This window comes from Giraffa tippelskirchi, chromosome 13 (assembly GCF_054371585.1).
Source record: "Giraffa tippelskirchi isolate mGirTip1 chromosome 13, T2T-mGirTip1v1.2.pri, whole genome shotgun sequence".
NCBI lineage: Eukaryota > Metazoa > Chordata > Mammalia > Artiodactyla > Giraffidae > Giraffa > Giraffa tippelskirchi.
Window position 1 is genome coordinate 22,829,695 of NC_137287.1, and position 19,765 is coordinate 22,849,459.

Here is a 19,765-nt window from a genome sequence, read left to right on the forward strand (position 1 = left end):
TTAACATATCCTAAATGCCCTAGGAGGGAGGGGCCTTTGAATCTGCATTTTAAGAGGAACCTCTCTCCTCACCCCAGGCAGTTCTTATAATGAGAGAACTTTGGAAGTTTGTCCTTTATTAAGGTTGGAGAGATGCAAGTTCAGCCTTTTCTGACCACAGACAATTGGCATAGAAGGTCAAAGCTGATTTCAAACCCTTTCCTATACTTTGTGTTCTCGTTTATCTGAAATTATTCATTTCTAGAGCCATTCAGCCATCTAGCAGCCTAGAGGCAAGCCCTAAATAAACCAAACTTCCTAATGTCACCAGGTCACATTGGGCCTTTTTGTTCAGTTTGTGTGTTTGTGTTGCTTTTCTAAACTCAAAAGTCCCATGGTTGAATTAGAATAATTATCATAAGTCTCACTCAGACTTGGGGGTTTTCCCATAAGCCACAGGATCAAGTACTTTCTTCGTACAGGGTCGTTGTTATGAAGGAGGGTGAATTGAGTCCATTTGAGGAGCTTGTCATTCCTCTTCTTAAAGCTCACCAGATATGCTATCTCCATCCCCGGGGCCTCTTTCCACTGCTCCTGTTTGCATGGCATTTGACAAATCCTTCCTTATACAGCACTGAGATCTCTCTGGCTTTGGTTGACTCCTCCAGAGCCATGGGAAATACTCACCAACAATTTATTACAATGAGTGTGATGTCATGGACCAAGAAGTGAGTGAAGGATGGAGATTAGTGCTGTATGAACAGGGTACTTTGGCAGCTGATGGGTGTGGGCAAGTGGGCACAGTTAGCCAATTGATTATGATCATTTTGTTGCTGGTTGTTTGTTTATGGAAGAGATACTACTACTATTTGACCAACGGAATCCGAAAAGACATGATTACCCCTGAGGAGGACAAAGTGATGGTTCGGATTTCAAAGCTGATTTCAAACACACTGCTGACAAGTCCCTTCCTGGAACCCCTGATGACTGCCCTTGTGGAGGAGAAGGAAAATGACTATTACAGTAGCCTCATGAAAAGCATTGGTAAGGCTGTGCATAAATGGGGCAGGGTTCCTATGTGGAGGGCAGCTTCTTTCCTTTTACTATCAGTTCTTCTCTCTATTTTCTCAGAAAAATGCCAAAAACATTGTGTAACTTTTCATTCAATTGCTCCCCCACACTGCTACCATCACTCATGTCCATACCAGTACTTATCACATGTCAATGTGCACCTGTGTAACCTAAAAATCTATTAAAGTGCAGATTCTGATTCAGTAGAGTTTGAGAGAGGCCCATGATTCTGCACCTCCAACTAACTCCCAGGTGATGCAGATGCTACTCACCCTGGGCAACAGCATAAGTAGCAGGGGCCCATGGACGTTTAAAATGTAGCTCAAGACCTCTTCCCTCAAGTATTTTGATCTCTGCAACCCTCAGGGATCACTCCATCTTCTGCATTCATAGCACTTCTCGCTTCTACTTTCAACTCATACCATTTTGGAACTTCTCCTGTGCCATTGTTTCTCTATGGCCCTTAACACTGGCCTTGTCTTTCTCATGGTTCTCAGCTCCCTTATTAGACATTTACTGATATATCATCAGTCCTCACTACCTTTCATGTTTAGCTGCATGTCTTGTGCACACAGTAGGTCATTGGGAAATGTTTGATGATGGTGAATAATGTGAAAAGTGAAAGTGAAAGTCTCTCAGTCGTGTCCGACTCCTTGTGACCCCATGATCTATACAGTCCATGGAATTCTCCAGGCCAGAATACTGGAGTGGGTAGCCTTTCCCTTCCCCAGGGGATCTTCCCAACCCAGAGATCAAACCCCGATCTCTGCATTGCAGGTGGATTCTTTACCAGCTGAGCACTGAGCCATCAGGGAAGCCCATAATAATACGAGAATAATGTGAGAAACACATCAAAGGGGCGAGGTGATCATATTAGTTCCCCACTTTCCCATTTATCTGGAAAACAGCTATACTTACTAAATTTATGGGTTTTTTTTTTTATTTCCTAATTAATCTTCTAGTGATGTCACTGTAATGGGTCCTTGTCTCCTATAGGCTAGAACCAAATTTTAAGATTAAACATCTAAAGCCCTTCAAATTTCAGCCTCAGCCTACCTCTGCAGTCTTATCACCTTGAACTCTACTGCTTGTACCTGATGTTTCTGCCACAGCATGACCCACAGCTTCTTGAGCATAGTACACAAAAATCATGGAATTGCACTTACCCTGTCAGACAAAATCCTACTCATTGTCTATGGCCCAGCTTAAATGTTACTTCCTCTATGAGGCTTTTGCCAGTCCATATCATATGAAATATTTGGCCTCTAAATTTCCATTCATAGGTATCTGGTGTCATGCATTGTGTTTATTTTTTATGTAGCTATGTTGGAGTGCTGTGTCGTAATGAGGTTTCAGCAAATACTAGTTCATTGATATGCATGATGCTAGATATCCTAACAGGACTAAACTCCAGATTCTCAGTGCTCCAGACTCTGAAGTTATATTCCTCTTCCCCCAAAATATCTCATATACCAACAGGGTGAAACTCATTTTAGTTACACCCAGGGGATTACCAATGACCTTGTAAATGAGGGAACATTTCCAAGTGTAAATGGACAGAAGCTTATTTACCTTCTAAGTGTTGAAACCAAGAGCAGAAAGTGCTCAAGGCCCCTGATTATTAACAAGTGTTCGCCATCTTGGTTATAGTTGATTACGTCCTCATGGACCCAATGGAGAGGAAGAGACTCTTCATTCAGAGCATCCCCCGAGCGTTTCCTCAAAGAGTGATCCGGGCGCCTGTGCCCTGGCACAGCGTCTACAGGAATGCCAAGAAGTGGAACGAAGAGCACCTGCATACAGTGAACCCCATGATGCTCAGCCTGAAACAGCTGTGGTTTTCGGAGTAAGAAGTGCCTCCTGTCCCTTGTTTCCCCTTTCTTTATTGCTTCCACACGTACGAGATCATCTTATGTGGCAGTAGCCTTGCCCTTGAAGTAAATGACGGAAATCCTAGACCCAGGTTGCACATGGTAAGGGCTAACTGTGCAGAGCTAAGTGGCCCTGCTTTGCGCCTCCACAGCACAGTGCCTGTGTGTAGGCGCTGGGACATACTGGTTAAGAGCACTCACATGGGGCCTGCTTGGATCCACCTACAACTCTGCAGCTTCATAAGTGACACCCTTACCTCTAAATTTGGGATAAGACTTCCTGCCTCATAGCGCTCGTAGGGGGGACAAATAATTTAGAGTACTTAGAACAATGCCCAATACAAGTATCCAGTAGGTGTTAATTAGACCTCCATTATGGGGTCTATAATACTGAATTATACTTCTGTCTTTACCAGTTTGACTCTCTCTAGCCTATGAAATGTATGGGTTGGGGGCTTGAGTCTCCTTGTTTCTTTTCCTTTGCCAATTCTTTTTTTGAATTTGTTTAGTTGAAGTGTAGTTAATTTGCAATGTTATGTTAATTTTTGCTGTACAGCAAAGTGATTGTGTACACACATTCTTTTTCATGTTCTTTTCCATTATGGTTTATTACAGGATATTTAATATAGTCCTCTGTGCTATACAGGAGGACCTTGTTGTTTATCTATTCTATATATACTAGTTTGTTGTTTATCTATTGTATATCTACTATTCTGTATATACTAGTTAGTTTCCACTAACCCAAACTCCCATTCTGTTCCTCTCCTATGCTCCCTCCCCCTTGGCAATCACAAGTCTGTTGTCTAGGTCTGTGAGTCTGTTTCTGTTTTATAGATAAGTTCATTTGTGTCATATTTTAGAATCCACATACAAGTGGTATTAGGTGGTATTTGTCTTTCTCTTTCTGACTTAAATCATTTAGTATGATAATCTCTAGGTCCATCCATGTTGTTAAGGCATTATTTCATTCTTTTTTCTGGCTGAGTAGTATTTCATTGTATAAATATACCACATCTTCTATATCCATTCATCTCTCAATGGACATTTAGGTGGTTTCCATGTCTCAGCAGTTGTAAATAGTGCTGCTATGAACAAAGGGGTACTTGCTGCTGCTGCTTAGTCACTTCAGTTGTGTCCGACTCTGTGTGATCCCATGGACTATAGCCCACTAGGTTCCTCTGTCCATGGGGATTCTCCAGGCAAGAATACTGGAGTGGGCTACCATGCCCTCCTCCAGGGGATCTTCCAGACCCAAGGATCGAACCCAGGTCTTCCACACTGCAGGCAGATTCTTTACTGTCTGAGCCACCAGGGAAACCCTGGTGCATATATCTTTTCAAATTATAGTTTTTGTGTGAATATATGCCTAGGAGTGGGATTGCTGAATCATATAACAATATATTTTTAGTTTTTTGAGCTAATTCTTTTGTGTAACTCAGGGCCAGTGCAGAGTTGGCATACAATGGTCTCACTTATATTTATCAGGGACTAAATTGGCCACAGATATTGTAGAAGTCCAGAGGAGGCAGGAGTCACTTTTTCTCTCTTTCATTTTTCTAAATTAAGATGTTATTCACATACTTTAAAATTCACCCTCTTGAAGTGTGCAATACAGTAATTTTGAGTATACTCACAAGTTTGTACAACTTTCCTGAAAATATTGGGAATGTTTTCATTATCCCCTAAAGAAACTCTGTAGCCATTAGTAGTTACCCCACTTCTCCCTTCCACTCAGCACCTAGCAGAACATAAATCTACTTCCTGTCTCCATGGATTTACCTATTCTCAATATTTTACATAAATGGAATCATATAATATGTGGCCTTTCATGTCTGGCTGCATTAAGTTAGCATCATGTTTTCAATATTTATCCATATTGAAGCATTATCAGTACTTCATTCCTTTTTATGGCTGAATAATATTCCATTTTATTGTTATACCACATTTTATTTGCCCATTAATCAATTGCACTGGGAATAATAAAGACTGATTTTTTTTTATGAGCCCCTCAAGAATGAGTGTGAATCCTGGTAGGAGAATGAGGCCACTAGAGTTCACCAAAAGATCAGGTTAATGAAATGATGTGCTACTACCATGTGGGTTTTTTATTAGAAAAATTGGAGGCAGATATGTGTATGTAATTGTGATTGGTTAAACTTAATCAGTAGCTCAAATATTTTGTTTGAGGAGGATCTATAGCTTTGTATGTGTTTCATCTTTGGGGAGCCTTATTACTTGGATAACTTACTTGTTTTTCACATTCGTAGTTTTACCTGTATTTTAAAAAGTAATTGTAGCTGGAGTCAACCTAGGATAGAGCCCATCAATGATAAGAGATGAGAACATTCCTTTCTTTGAACTGAATTTAGTTTTCTAAGGCATTAGAGGTGCTAGTTGGGACATGAGAAAAAAATAGTTTTCTAATGAGACAGAAGTATGTAATAATAATTTACAGAAAAGTAATAATGTATAGAGCAGGCTCTGAAACTAACCAGCCTAGGTTCTCATTCTTGCTCTGTCCCTGATGAACTGTGTGATTTGGGGAAGTTAATCTCTCTGGACCCCTATTACTTTATATGCAAAATGGGATTGTTGGGTGAAGTGCTTAGAACAGTGCTTGGCATACAGTAGTCGTTCAGTAAATTCTGCTTTAAGTAGAAGCATGTTTATGGCCTCAAAAAATAAATTAACCTAGAAATTAACAAGAAAGTCAGCCACAAGGCTGATAAAATTGCCAGAAGTTCAGTGCCAAGAGAATGTGCACATGAATTTAATTTGATCACATAAAGAAAATGACAAATTATTAAATGTATAGCTTTTACTATAAGAAGAATTCTTAGCACTTGCTTTTCTCCTAATCTATTCCTTCTTCTTTATATTTATTTATTTTTGATTGCTTTACAATATTGGTTTGATTTCTGTCGTACATCAACATGAATTAACCATAGATGTACATATATCCCCTCCCTCTTCAATCTCTCTTCTACCTCCTTCCATTTCCCACCCCTCTAGGTTATTACAGAGCCCCAGTTTGAGTTTCCTGAGTCATACAGCAAATTTCCATTGACTGTCTATTTACGTATGTTAGTGTATATGCTTGGGCTTCTCTGGTGACTCAGACAGTAAAGAATCCACCTGCAGTGAAGGAGACCTGGATTCAATACCTGGGTCTGGAAGATCCCCTGGAGGAGGGCATGACCTGGAGAATCCCCATGGACAGGGGAACCTGGCAGGATGCAGTCCATAGGGTCACACAGAGTCAGACATGACTGAAGTGACTCAGCAGCAGCAGCAGCAGTGTATATGCTTCCATGCTACCCTCTCCATTCATCTCACCCTCTCCTTCCTCTTCGCCACCCTTGTCCATAAGTCTGTCCTCCATGTCTACACCTCCATTCAGTTCAGTTCAGTTCAGTCACTCAGTTGTGTCCAACTCTTTTTCTGTTTTGCAAATAGGTTCATCAGTACCATCTTTCTAGATTCCATATATATGTGTTAATAGACAATATTTGTTTTTTTCTTTCTGACTTACTTCACTCTGTATAATAGGCTCTAGGTTCATCCACCTCATTAGAACTGACTCAAATGCATTCCTTTTTATGGCTGAGTAGTATTCCATTGTATGTATGTACCACAGCTTCTTTATCCATTCGTCTGTCAATGAACATCTAGGTTGCCTCCATGTGTCCTAGCTATTGTAAATAGAGCTGCAGTGAGTAGAGCTTACAGTGGGCTCTGTAATAACCCAAAGGGGTAGGAAAGTGCAGGAGGTAATAGGGAGATTCAAGAGGGAGGGGACATATGTACACCTATGATTAATTCATGTTGATGTATGGCAGAAATCAAGCCAATACTGTAAAGCAATCAATTAAAAATAAATAAATATAAAGAAGAAGGAATAGATTAGAAAAAAAGCAAGTGATAAAGAATCCTTCTTATAGTAAAAGCTATACATTTAATAATTTGTCATTTTCTTTATATGATCAAATTAAACTCACATGTACACCCTGTTGGAATACATGTGTCTTTTTCAGTTTTGGTTTCTTCAGGGTATATACCTAGAAGTGGTATTTCTGAGTTGTATGGTGGTTTTATTCCTTGTTTTTTAAGGAATCTCCATACTGTCTTCCATATTGGCTGTATCAATTGACTGCACAAGAGTGAACCAAAATCATTTAGGTTTTTGTCAGCTGAACCAAAAAATTAGCAATGAGAAAGATTTGTTAAGGAAATGCTATAGAGAAATGTTCTTATATGACCTGTAATATTTAGCTTTAGACATGTTAAGAGGTCACGTAATGATCAGTGAAGGGAAGGGCTTAAGGGCCAGAATGAGGGTCATGGTCTGAACAAAGAATAGATTTTTCTGAAAAAAAAAAAAAAAAGAATTGATTTTTCTAGCCAATGTGGGAAGTTTATTACGATTGAACTAACGATGAGTGACATAATTATCAGATGGTGACCAGGGCCATGTTGAGGTTGGATATCAAACATATATGAAGAGTGAGGTCCTCAAATTCTGTCCTCCCCAGGAGTGCTTTGTGCCTGGCCGTACACGATGAAGACTAAGTTCATCACCTCCATCAAAAAATAATAGAAATGTAGGCTGTAGGATTTTAGGAGTATGAGGGAAAGTGCCTACTGAGTCATTATAGTGGATGATGAAAATGGGAAGTGAGACTTGGGGCAAGCTAAGAAAGTGAGCAGAGATCTGGTTGGGGAAGTTGTAGGCACTGATGGTTTCAAAGAGTGATTAATAAATGAATGAATATGTGTCAGGCAGAGAAATGCTGGCCCTGTGAGCTAAAAAAAAAAAAAAAAGCCTTGGGGATTGTGGTAAAGGGCAGCACCTCCATTAACCTGAGAGAAGTAGGAGAAATAAGGTCATCAGAAAGGGCAGGAAGAGATCCCAGTGTTCATTTAACAAATATTTACTGAGTTCCTGCCCTGTGTAAGGCAGTGTCCCAGGAATGCTGTGGGTGTCTTGGTGAGCCTGCCAGCTGTCAGAGGCAGGTCTATAGGGTTTTTGGGTCCAGATCAAAGTGGTCCTCCAATTTGTCTTGAGTAGCTCACCAAGGGGCCACACTGAGGACTGAGCAGAACCCACTTGATCATGAAGGTGATGCTTTGCTTGCCCTGTTCTCTTGTGTCTTCACCTGTCTTATCCTGTATTGGAAAGAGCTTTGACTTGTCATATCCTAGTTTCCAGGCAGCCAAATGCCAAGTCAGTGTCAAAATCCCACTCCCCACGGGTTACCCAGAGAAGGACACGTAGGAAGGCTCAGTAACAGCTCCTGCGTTCCTCTACTCCTTGCAAGAGTTCTTGTGGACTATCCACTCCCTCCTCTGACTCTCAGATTTTTCGGATATAATTAGTTTTAATCTGTTTAAATCTCCTCTCATTGAAAAATGAAAATATATTTCCTCTGAATCTGTCATACAAAGTTTTTTATTAAACATCTTCTTGGCTTAGGGTGTTTTGCCCTCTCTTTTGGCAGATTTAGAGACCTCAGGTTTGTTCGAACAGCAGAATTACTGGCGGGAAAATTACCTCTGCAGCCTCATGAATATCGGGATGTCATTCAGAAACACTGCATGGAAGCACGCCAAATTCTTCTCAACAAGTCAGTATCTGGCCTCAGAATGGTGCTGTGTCACAGTATCATAAAAACCAAAAGTTCTCTGAAGTGAAAACTGGTCTCCAACCTGGGGTGCGGTGCACAGATTTTGCTGACTTCTCTCTGACACCTTCCTCTATCCTCATCCTTCCACGTTTCCATCCCTGAGAGCCTCTGCGCCTACTCACATACACTGCTCTTTGACCCTCACTCCTAGTCTTCCTCTGCCCTTTTGAAGCCTCCTCATTACCATTGCTTGTTGAGCACTTCCATTCCCTCCCTCTGAAATCCTTCAGGCCTTGCTGGGTTACACACACAGTGTTAGTCGCTCAGTCGTGTCCAACTTTTTGCGACCCTATGTACTGTAGCCCGTCAGGCTTCTCCGCCCATGGGATTTTCCAGGCAAGAATACTGGAGTGGGTTGCCATTTCCTTCTCCAGGAGATCTTCCCAACCCAGGGATTGAACCTGGGTCTCCTGCATTGCAGGCAGATTCTTTACCATCTGAGCCACCAGGAAAGGATAATGCATTTGAATGACTTGTATTCAGGTCAGACAGATAGACACCTGTAAATTTCCAGGGATGGGAGTTTTTAGTCACTTAATTCTTTTTTCCTTTGCAAATGCGTGCAGGACTGTGTCCAGAGCCAGAGAAATTCCCTTATGTGAAATGATGGTGATAATATCTACTAAGCGGATTTTATTATCAGAGAAAATGTTTATGCAATAGCTGGCATATAGTAGCTCTTAAATGTAATTATTACCTCTACAACTATGACTATTACCAGTACTTCCCTGATTGTTGGACTAATACTTTTCTAGCAGTCAGAAAAAAGACTTGATAAGATGCAAATGCCAGTAGTTCCCATTGGGAATTAGAAATTGGGGGAATAGGATGAAAGGAAAACTGAGGCATCCATTTCTTCCTTTGGTTTTCTAATTTATGCTCTCAACTTCTGAGCAGCCACCACCACACTGGAGTTTCTCCTCCCAAGTTTTCTTTCCTTTCTCCTTTTTCTTTTCCCCTGTAAAGTTTCAGTTAGAAAACAGACCTCTGCCAGGGAGAGAAATTGGACAGAACATTGCAGTTCCTTATGCCCTTTTACCCCAACCTCTGAATATAATAAACTACAGAGACCTTCATCTTTCAGCAGGACTGTCCATTTGGGTATTGCTAAATGGGAAAACAGTCTCTCAATCCAAATCTTATTACTTTCTTCCCCAGAAAGGGGTGATGGCAGGTGAAGTGGCCAGGGATATGAGAGTACCAACTTGGGGAGCTGCTTAGTGGGAAAGGAGCCATCTGCCTTGTGGTGGAGAGTGGGGAGTGGCTGAGAGGGCATCTTGGAACTTGGAAGGGATTCTCAGTCAGATGCCCTGCTTTCTTTACAGATGGGTCCCCACCTGTGCCCAGCTATTTGTCTCCCGGAAGGAGCAGTGGATGCATTTTGCTCCCAAGAGTGACTATGACTCCTCTCGTAACATTGAAGAATATTTTGCTTCCGTTGCATCCTTCATGTCCCTCCAGCTCAGGGAGTTGGTCATTAACTCTCTTAAGGACCTTGTTTCCTTCTTCATGATACACAAGGTATGTAGGGGATCAGCAGTAGACTCTTTGGAGTGGAATCAAGACTCAGTATTTAATCATGTAAGGTCCTCAGCTGTAAGCCAGGCCAAAAAGTAAAATCCTTGACTGGAACACATATGTGGTGATTATTAGCTTATAAAAATGATTTACTTAAATACATGGCAAGTTTTCCCAAGATAATTACCTATTTCTATTTAGTAAAAATTATAGAACTAGAGAAATTAATTTAAAGAAAGAGTGAATAAAATGGAATGTTTACCTCCTACTGTGGAGGAGTGGTCACTTTTTCATCCCCTCTGTTTAAAAAGAAGGGATTAAAAAGGATTTGTTATCAATCTTTTGGCTTGCTATTTAGGAAGTGTTGTGCATGTTCATTGCAGATACTGGCTTTTGTTCTTTGGTTTTGGAAAGGGTACCTCTAAAAACAAAAGACTTCATTGACCTAATTAATAACTTCTTTCATGACACTACTTAAGTGAAGTCTAGATAAAAACTAAAGCACTAAGATAACAACTAAAACACTGTGATGGTTCTCAAAGCATCATAGACTCCCTTGAATTTAGATAACATGGGAAATCAAGGAAGATTTTTTTGTATTTTATACTATGTGCCATTTTAATTTAAAAAGAGTAATAAAATTTAAAATTGCCTGGTTAGAAAAGGTTAAGTTCTAAGCATTTTGCCAAATAAAATAAAAATGAACAGTTGACCTTTTGTTCAAAAAGTATAGAACCAGTGCTGTCAAATTTAGGCTGTACTGTTAGCATTCTGCAGTAGACTAATCTGTACATATCACTGTAATCATCTGTTTGGCTAAGCAGAAGAGACTCAAACTCAACCAAGTCTCATTCTAAGATTCCAAACAAAGGGAAAACTAAAATTTGCATATATCTTAAAGAAAGAAATGTATCGGTATTTGATACATAGTAGACATTCACCTGATGCTTAGCAATAATCCTTAGACAAATCTAGAATTTCTAGATTCTAAATTGAATCTTTAGAATCAATTATTTGAGCAAATACTTTACAACTGCCTCATGCCAATGTTATTAGGCACTATGCCTTTTATGAAAGGTATCTTGTGTTACTAGCCTGTGTTGCTGCTGCTGCTGCTAAGTCGCTTCAGTCGTGTCCGACTCTGTGCGACCCCATAGACGGCAGCCCACCAGGCTCCTCCGTCCCTGGGATTCTCCAGGCAAGAACACTGGAGTGGGTTGCCATTTCCTTCTCCAATGCATGAAAGTGAAAGGTGAACGTGAAGTCGCTCAGTCGTGTCCGACTCTTAGCGACCCCACGGACTGCAGACTACTGGGCTCCTCCATCCATGGGATTTTCCAGGCAAGAGTACTGGAGTGGGGTGCCATTGCCTTCTCCAGCCTGTGTTAGGAATTAGAAATGTCTCCACATCAGTTCTTTACCAGCTGAGCTGCAGCTTCCCTGGTAGCTCAGCTGGTAAAGAATCTGCCTGCAATGCAGGAGACCCTGGTTTGATTCCTGGGTCAGGAAGATCCCCTGAAGAAAGGATAGGATACCCACTCCAGTATTCTGGCCTGGAGAATTCCATGAACTGTATAGTCCATGGGATCACAAAGAGCTGGACACTACTGAGCGACTTGCACTTCACTAAACTTCCATATCAGTATTTCTACTGCAGAAAGGTTGACATTTTGAGTGTCTAAAATATGTCATATGCTAATTAGCAACTCCATGTGGATGTACAGATAAACTCTTATACTTTTAGATTCAGTCAACAAATTTTTATTGAGCCCTTGTGCATGCATGCTAAGTCACTTCAGTCATGTTCAACTCTTTGTGATCCTGTGGACTGTAGCCTGCCAGGCTCCTCTGTCCATGGGATTCTCCAGGCAAGAATACTGCAGTGGGTTGCCATTTCCTCCTCCAGGGGATCTTCCCGACCTGAGGATCAAACCTGTGTCTGTTATGTCTCCTGCATTGATAGGCGGGTTCTTTACCCCTTGTGCCACCTGTACTTGAGTTCAGTTAAGTTCAGTCGCTCAGTTGTGTCCAACTCTGCGACCCCATGAATTGCAGCATGCCAGGCCTCCCTGTCCATCACCAACTCCCGGAGTCTACCCAAACCCATGTCCATCGAGTCAGTGATGCCATCCAACCATCTCATCCTCTGTCGTCCCCTTCTCCTCCTGCCCCCAATCCTACCCAGCATTAGGGTCTTTTCCAATGAGTCAACTCTTCGCATGAGGTAGCCAAAGTATTGGAGTTTCAGCTTCAACATCAGTCCTTCCAATGAACACCCAGGATTGATCTCCTTTAGGATGGATTGATTGGATCTCCTTGCAGTCCAAGGGACTCTCAAGAGTCTTCTCCAACACCACAGTTCAAAAGCATCAATTCTGTGGCGCTCAGCTTTCTTCACTGTCCAACTCTCACATCCATACATAACCACTGGAAAAACCATAGCCTTGACTAGACGGACTTTTGTTGGCAAAGTAATGTCTCTGCTTTTAATTACGCTATCTAGGTTGGCCATAACCTTCCTTCCAAGGAGTAAGCGTCTTTTAATTTCATGGCTGCAATTACCATCAGCAGTGATTTTGGAGCCCCCAAAAATAAAGTCTGACACTGTTTCCACTGTTTCCCCATCTATTTCCCATGAAGTGATGGGACCAGATGCCATGATCTTAGTTTTCTGAACGTTGAGCTCTAAGCCAACTTTTTCACTCTCCTCTTTCACTTTCATCAAGAGGCTCTTTAGTTCTTCTTCACTTTCTGCTATAAGGGTGGTGTCATTTGCATATCTGAGGTTATTGATATTTCTCCCGGCAATCTTGATTCCAGCTTGTGTTTCAAATCCCTTATGAGTATACAGTAAAAGTGACAAATAGATTTAAGGGACTAGATCTGATAGAGTGCCTGATGAACTATGGACAGAGGTTTGTGACATTGTACAGGAGACAGGGATCAAGACAATCCCCATGGAAAAGAAATGCAAAAAAGCAAAATGGCTGTCTGAGGAGGCCTTACAGATAGCTTGGAAGAGAAGAGAAGCGAAAAGCAAAGGAGAAAAGGAAAGATATTCCCATCTGAATGCAGAGTTCCAAAGAATAGCAAGGAGAGATAAGAAAGCCTTCCTCAGCGATCAGTGCAAAGAAATAGAGGAAAACAACAGATTGGAAAAGACTAGAGATCTCTTCAAGAAAATTAGAGATACCAAAGGAACATTTCATGCAAAGATAGGCTCGATAAAGGACAGAAATGGTATGGACCTAACAGAAGCAGAAGATATTAAGAAGAGGTGGCAAGAATACACAGAAGAACTGTACAAAAAAGATCTTCACGACCCAGATAATCACAATGGTGTGATCACTCACCTAGAGCCAGACATCCTGGAATGTGAAGTCAAGTGGGCCTTAGAAAGCATCACTACGAACAAAGCTAGTGGAGGTGATGGAATTCCAGTTGAGCTATTTCAGATCCTGAAAGATGATGCTGTGAAAGTGCTGCACTCGATATGCCAGCAAATTTGGAAAACTCATCAGTGGCCACAGGACTGGAAAAGGTCAGTTTCCGTTCCTATCCCAAAGAAAAGCAATGCCAAAGAATGCTCAAACTACCACACAATTGAACTCATCTCACATGCTAGTAAAGTAATGCTCAAAATTCTCTAAGCCAGGCTTCAGCAATGCGTGAACCGTGAACTTCCAGATGTTCAAGCTGGTTTTAGAAAAGGCAGAGGAACCAGAGATCAAATTGCCAATATCCGCTGGATCATCGAAAAAGCAAAGAGTTCCAGAAAAACATCTCTTTCTGCTTTATTGACTATGCCAAAGCCTTTGACTGTGTGGATCACAATAAACTGTGGAAAATTCTGAAAGAGATGGGAATACCAGACCACCTGACCTGCTTCTTGAGAAACCTGTATGCCGGTCAGGAAGCAACAATTAGAACTGGACATGGAACAACAGACTGGTTCCAAATAGGAAAAGGAGTACGTCAAGGCTGTATATTGTCACCCTGCTTATTTAACTTATATGCAGAGTACACCTGTACTTATGATGTACTAAATGCTATCTTGGATATTTTGGAGGACATAGATGGTTCAGACACAGATCCTGTGCATGTAAATCTCATGAGAGAAAGATAAAATACCACATGGAAGTGGAAATAGGGAAGTTCAGAGGTAGAAGATTATTTCTTGATGGGGAACAGGGAGGCTTCCCAAAGGAGGAGATTTTGGTCGGAATTTTAACAGCTGGGGAGGATTTGAAAATACTGGTAAAATAATTTCCAAGCAATATAAACATACTTTGAAGAAGGGGGAGATGGTGAACTCAGGTGGGCTAAGCCATACTTAGCTCTTATTTTAAATATGAACAGTGCATGGTACCTTTCATCTCCTTTTCTGGTGCCCCTGTAGTGCTATGAACAGGTAAAAGTCACTCCTTTGATTCTAAAAGGTTCCATTTTGTAATAATCACCATATCTTATGTCTCCTGAAGGATGGAAATGATTTTGAGGAGCCCTACCAAGAAATGGAGTTCTTCATACCTCAGCTGATTATGATCAAGCTTGAAGTCAACGAGCCAATTATTGTCTTTAATCCATCTTTTGATGACTGCTGGGAATTAATACATAACTCTTTCTTGGAAATTATTATGCACTCTAAAGGGATTCCCAAGGTATAGTACTCAATTATTTGTTTGTATTTGTATTCACATATTGAATAAAACTTATGTTTAAATGGCTGCTTGTGCAAAGTAGGGTTTTACTATGGGAGATATAGCCTGAGTATACCCTCTTGACCCCCCGAAAGAGAATTTGGGCCTTAAAGAAATTTCCCTGCATCCCATTAACAAAGACACTGAGATCTACTTTGTGAGCAAGCGGAGTTACCTGCATGATGCCAACCTCAAAAGGGCAGATGTGTCCCAAGCCATATCCATCTTGGATTAATAATTCATGATGGATCAGTTGCTATGCACTTTGCCAAGAATTTTCATAAGACTATGTATCTCATTTAGTTCTTGAAGCTCCATATGTTTGTTTTTTTATAGTTTGTTTAACTTCTAGGGGAGAGATTAAACATTCCCTTCCTGGCCTAGGGAACTTAGAAAAGGAAACCTTTTTCAAAGTTTCCTTTCCGGGGTGACTTTACTAATCAGATTTCAGACAGTTATTAGCAGACTTTAAGAACTGGGCAGGATCACCCACATGAGTGTGACTCTTTTGCATTCCATCTTCTGTCTCCTTCTGGGTGGTTGGTGTGGCGAGAGGCCAGTGTCCAGCCCCACATAGGGAAGGGACTTGTGAGATGTTTCTACCAACCTCAGCTCCACCTCCCACTCTCCCTCCCTCCCCATGCTTTATGTATGATGCTCAGGTACCCTTAAGCACTCTTCTCTTTGCAGTCCTGTACTTAAAGAGCTCTAAGATCTCATGATTAGAGTTGGAGTTTTTCGGAAAGCATGTGAAGTCGCATGTTCCAGTTGGTTTCACCAGAGAACTGTAAATTGAGGGTTTTAACCCAGCGGAGTCAGACTAACAGGGGAACTGATGTGCAGAGAGGGAAGAAACGTGGGCAGCTCTCCTACAATCAGTATCCCTAGGAAGGAAATGAAAGAGAAGACCCTATAATTTGGAAGGATAAGTGTGGGGCTTGGAGACAGATAAAGTACACACCACTCAAGTTCCCCTTCACTGCTGTTGATCAGCAATGTTTACAAGCAGCTGGGCTGGGAGAGCCCAGGGCTTATGTGGCCGCTGCTGCCAGACAGCCCAGCAGGAGCTGGTAGTCGATTTAGTGAATTATAATGCTAAGAAGACACAGTCATAGGTCACAGTTTGTACCAAGTTTGAAAGCTAGACCCAAGTAAATGCTGATGACTCTTTTAGACTAAGAAAAAGCCCAGGATCTGAGTTCTCCATCTAAAGATGCCCAGGGCACAATCTCCCTCCCTGAACCCTTCATACTGTATTGTCTCTGATCTGGGTAGTGACATTTTAGAAGAATAACCCTTCAGATTGAATATCTAAGAAGAATATCTGAGAACAGCAACAGGTGGACAGTACCCTATCTCCTCTCAGTCCTGCCTTATTATAAACATGAATTTTAAAAGTTGGAAAAAACATCAGCATGAGAGGTTTGAAAACAGTACTCAAGGTGCAAAAGAAAAGTGTATTTGTGAGAAAGTTACTAAAGAAACAAAAGTAAATATTAGAAAATATTTGTTGTAGCCAAAAGTTGAGAAAAATATGAATCTGTAATACTGACTGAAATGAAAAGAGGCATAAATAAAAGGAAGCTGGATGAGATAAGGGAAGGACTTAATATAATTGCAATAATTAGAATTTAAAACAGTATTAGCAGAAATGGCAAACCACTCCAGTGTTCTTGCCTGGAGAATCCTAGGGATGGAGGAGCCTGGTGGGCTGCCGTCTATGGGGTCACACAGAGTCGGACATGACTGAAGCGACGGAGCAGCAGCAGCAGTTGATGCATTACTTTCATAATTGTGAAATAAGATTGCTTGGGTCAGTTTCTCCTCATGGAAGAATTTTCTAATTCAAAGTGCCAGAGAAATGCCAAAGTTGGAGAAGTATACAGGAGAAAATACTGAAGGTTATGACAAAACCAAGAAGTCTGGGATCAGAGAGACAAGGAGATAAGCAGATAGTAACAATGATTACCTGGAAAGAGCACTGTTGTTCTTGGCTCAGTTTTACAGACTGCTCTGCAGGGTATAAGAGAGCCAGCCACTTTTTTAAAGGTGTGTTTTTAAAATTGAAGTATAGTTGATTTACGATGTTTCAGGTTTACATACAGTAAAATGATTCAGTTATACATATACATGTATATATATATATATATATATATATTGTTGTTCAGTTGCTAAGTTGTGTCCAACTTGTATACATATGCTTTTTCAGATTCTTTTTCATTATAGGATATTACAAGATATTGAATATAGTTTCCAGTGCTAAACCATGGCTCTTTGTTGTTTATCTATTTTATATATAGTAGTGTGTATCTGTTAATCCAAAATTTCAAATTTATCCCTCCCTCTCCTTTCCCCTTTGGTAACCATAAGTTTGTTTTCTATGTCTGTGAGTCTGTTTCTGTTTTGTAAATAAGTTCATTTATGTCATATTTTAGATTCTACATTTACGTGATATCATATGGCATTTGTCTTTCTCTTTCTGACTTATTAATACTTTACTTAGTATGATAATATCTAGATCCATTCATGTTGCTGCAGATGGCATTATTTCATTCTTTATTGTGACTGAGTAATAGTCCACTGTGTGTGTGTGTATATATATATGTGTGTATATCCCATATGTATACATATATATATGCCACATTTTCTTTATCCATTCATCTGTCAGTGGACATTTAGGTTGCTCCCATGTCTTGGCTATTATAAGTAGTGTTGCTGTGGTCATCACGGTGCATGGATCCTTTTGAATTAGACTTTTCCCTGGATATACCTCTTATGAGTGAGATTTCTAGATCATAAGGTGACTCAATTTTTAGTGTTTAAGGAACCTCCATATTGTTCTCCCTAGTGAAAATCAGCCACATTTAAAGTCTTTTTTCAATTGAAGACTTCCCCCAAGAGGCAATCTTTTTATCCTGCTCACCTGTGACCTATTGCATTGCCTGAATACTCCAGTTGTGCTGCCCTAAACCATTTCATTCATATCCTTGCTCTCAAACACTGTCTATAGTATGGCTACAGCAAAGAAGTTGCTCCTTCACTGGTTTTAAAACCTTTGGGTTGTCCAAAGAGGGAAGAGAAAGTTAAGTTGCACTTGCTTTTGCCACTTTCTAAATTGATGCATTCTCATCAACTGCATATAACCCATGTAACTCAGTAAAGCACTCAGAAGAATCTTTGCTGAGACAGATCACTAAAAGCCTTCTTAGCAGAGAGGGCAGTGGAAAGCAATGGACCCCCAACAAGGACATGTAGCCTGCGTGAGCCATGCAACTGAGAACATTCTTAGAAGTACATATGTGACATTAAGAAGTTAGAGAGTTGAATTCGCAGGAAAAATTTATTTTCTGCCTCAGATCATAAAGACATAGCTTTTTTTCCTGAACTGAGAGAAGAATTTAGTATCTCTCTCCCTTTCTTCAGATGAGAAAATGAAAGTCCTGAGAAAGTAGCTTACCTAAGGTCACATAGTCAGCTAGTGGAAGAGTTTGAATTAGAAAGCATGCTTCTAGTAGCTTTTCATTGGAGAGGAAAAGTGTTTGGTAGGGGGAAGGAGTACCACTATAATATTTATTTAGTCACACAATGTTTATTGAGCGCTTACTATGTGCCAAGCTCATTAGGCCTCTCACCATAGGGAAGAAGTCAGATATGGTCCAGGCTTTTATGGCATCGATATCCCAGAACAAACCTAGAACAGCTCATTACACACTCATCTAATTACAATTATAATGAGTGTCAAGAGGGGTAAATTTAGAGTGTGAGCTTTAAGCAGGGAAACCTAACATCTACTGGGGGCCCAGGGGGACACTTTAAGGAAATGAAAGTTTAAAGAGTAGGGATTTGAAACATGAGTAATCCAGTAAGAGGAAGAAGAGAGAGAATAAAATTAAAGGGAATAGTGGAGTGATTCCAGCACCATCTAAGGGAAAGTAGAGTTGAATGCAGCTGATGTCCCTGGAAATGAGTACATTGCTAGAGATTTTAGTTTGGTGCCATCTTCCTCCTTGTGTCTTGTGGATGTCTTATGACATATAAAAGTGATTTCTACTCTTTAGGTGGAATCTATCCTGTTCCCAGAGTTGAAAGGATATAATCTGGTACTTGGAACTGTTAATGCTGATGAAAAACTGGTTTCTGACTTTATGGATCAAACTTTCGAGGTATTTCAGAAAAATCAAGTTGGTCCCTGCAAGTAAGTTGGTTTAGTTGTAACGTAGCCATTTTGGCATTGGTTTAGAGTTCCTACCTATCATCAAATAAACAACCCCTATTCCCACAGATCTGAAACAATATGTAATAAGTAGCCAATACTTGCTTACATAGGGATTACTATTTATCCCTATTTGCAGATGAGGAAACCATAACTTTCCCACTGTAATACAGCAAATAGATAGGAGAGCCAGAATTCAAATTACAGGTTTACGCCTATTATCTGAAAGCCTTGGCACCAGATAGATTCTGGAGTTTAGAAATTCCTGAATTTTAACCAGTAGTCAGGCACCAGTCCTACCAGGAAGCCTTGAAAAACCCCTGGACCAACCTCACTCACCAGGTGGCAGACACCAGAAGCAAGAAGAACTATAGTCCTGCAGCCTGCAGAACAGAGACCACAAACACAGAACGTCTGACAAAATGAGATGGCTTATGTTCTATATGGCATATGTTCTAGGCAAAGAAAGAAGGGAAAACCCCAGAAGAACAACTGAGTGAAGTAGAGATAGACAATCTTCCAGAAAAAGAATTCAGAGTAATGACAGTGAAAATGATCCAAGATCTCAGAAACAAAATGGATGTACAGACTGAGAAGATAAAAGAAATGTTTAACAAAGAGCTAGAAGATTTAAAGAACAAGTACACAGAGATGAAAAATATAGTAACTGAAATGAAAAATCCCTAGAAGGAATCAATAGCAGAGTAAATGAGGCAGAAGAATGAATAA

The 19,765-nt window shown here is 40.6% G+C and overlaps 1 protein-coding gene across 3 annotated transcripts in view; it reads left to right on the forward strand.

Annotated features, from left to right (window-relative positions):
* Positions 1-19,765, forward strand: part of DNAH3 (dynein axonemal heavy chain 3) — a 221,930-nt gene that overhangs the window by 11,780 nt on the left and 190,385 nt on the right. For all 3 annotated transcript variants that reach the window (XR_014072618.1, XM_081554574.1, XM_081554575.1), the window contains exons 6-11: positions 834-1,023; positions 2,701-2,896; positions 8,420-8,545; positions 9,931-10,126; positions 14,605-14,784; positions 18,882-19,018. Coding sequence is in view for 2 of the 3 variants with exons in the window: in XM_081554574.1 (XP_081410700.1) it covers positions 834-1,023; positions 2,701-2,896; positions 8,420-8,545; positions 9,931-10,126; positions 14,605-14,784; positions 18,882-19,018 (1,025 nt within the window). In the remaining variant the exon portion in view is untranslated. The remainder of the gene's footprint in view (positions 1-833; positions 1,024-2,700; positions 2,897-8,419; positions 8,546-9,930; positions 10,127-14,604; positions 14,785-18,881; positions 19,019-19,765) is intronic.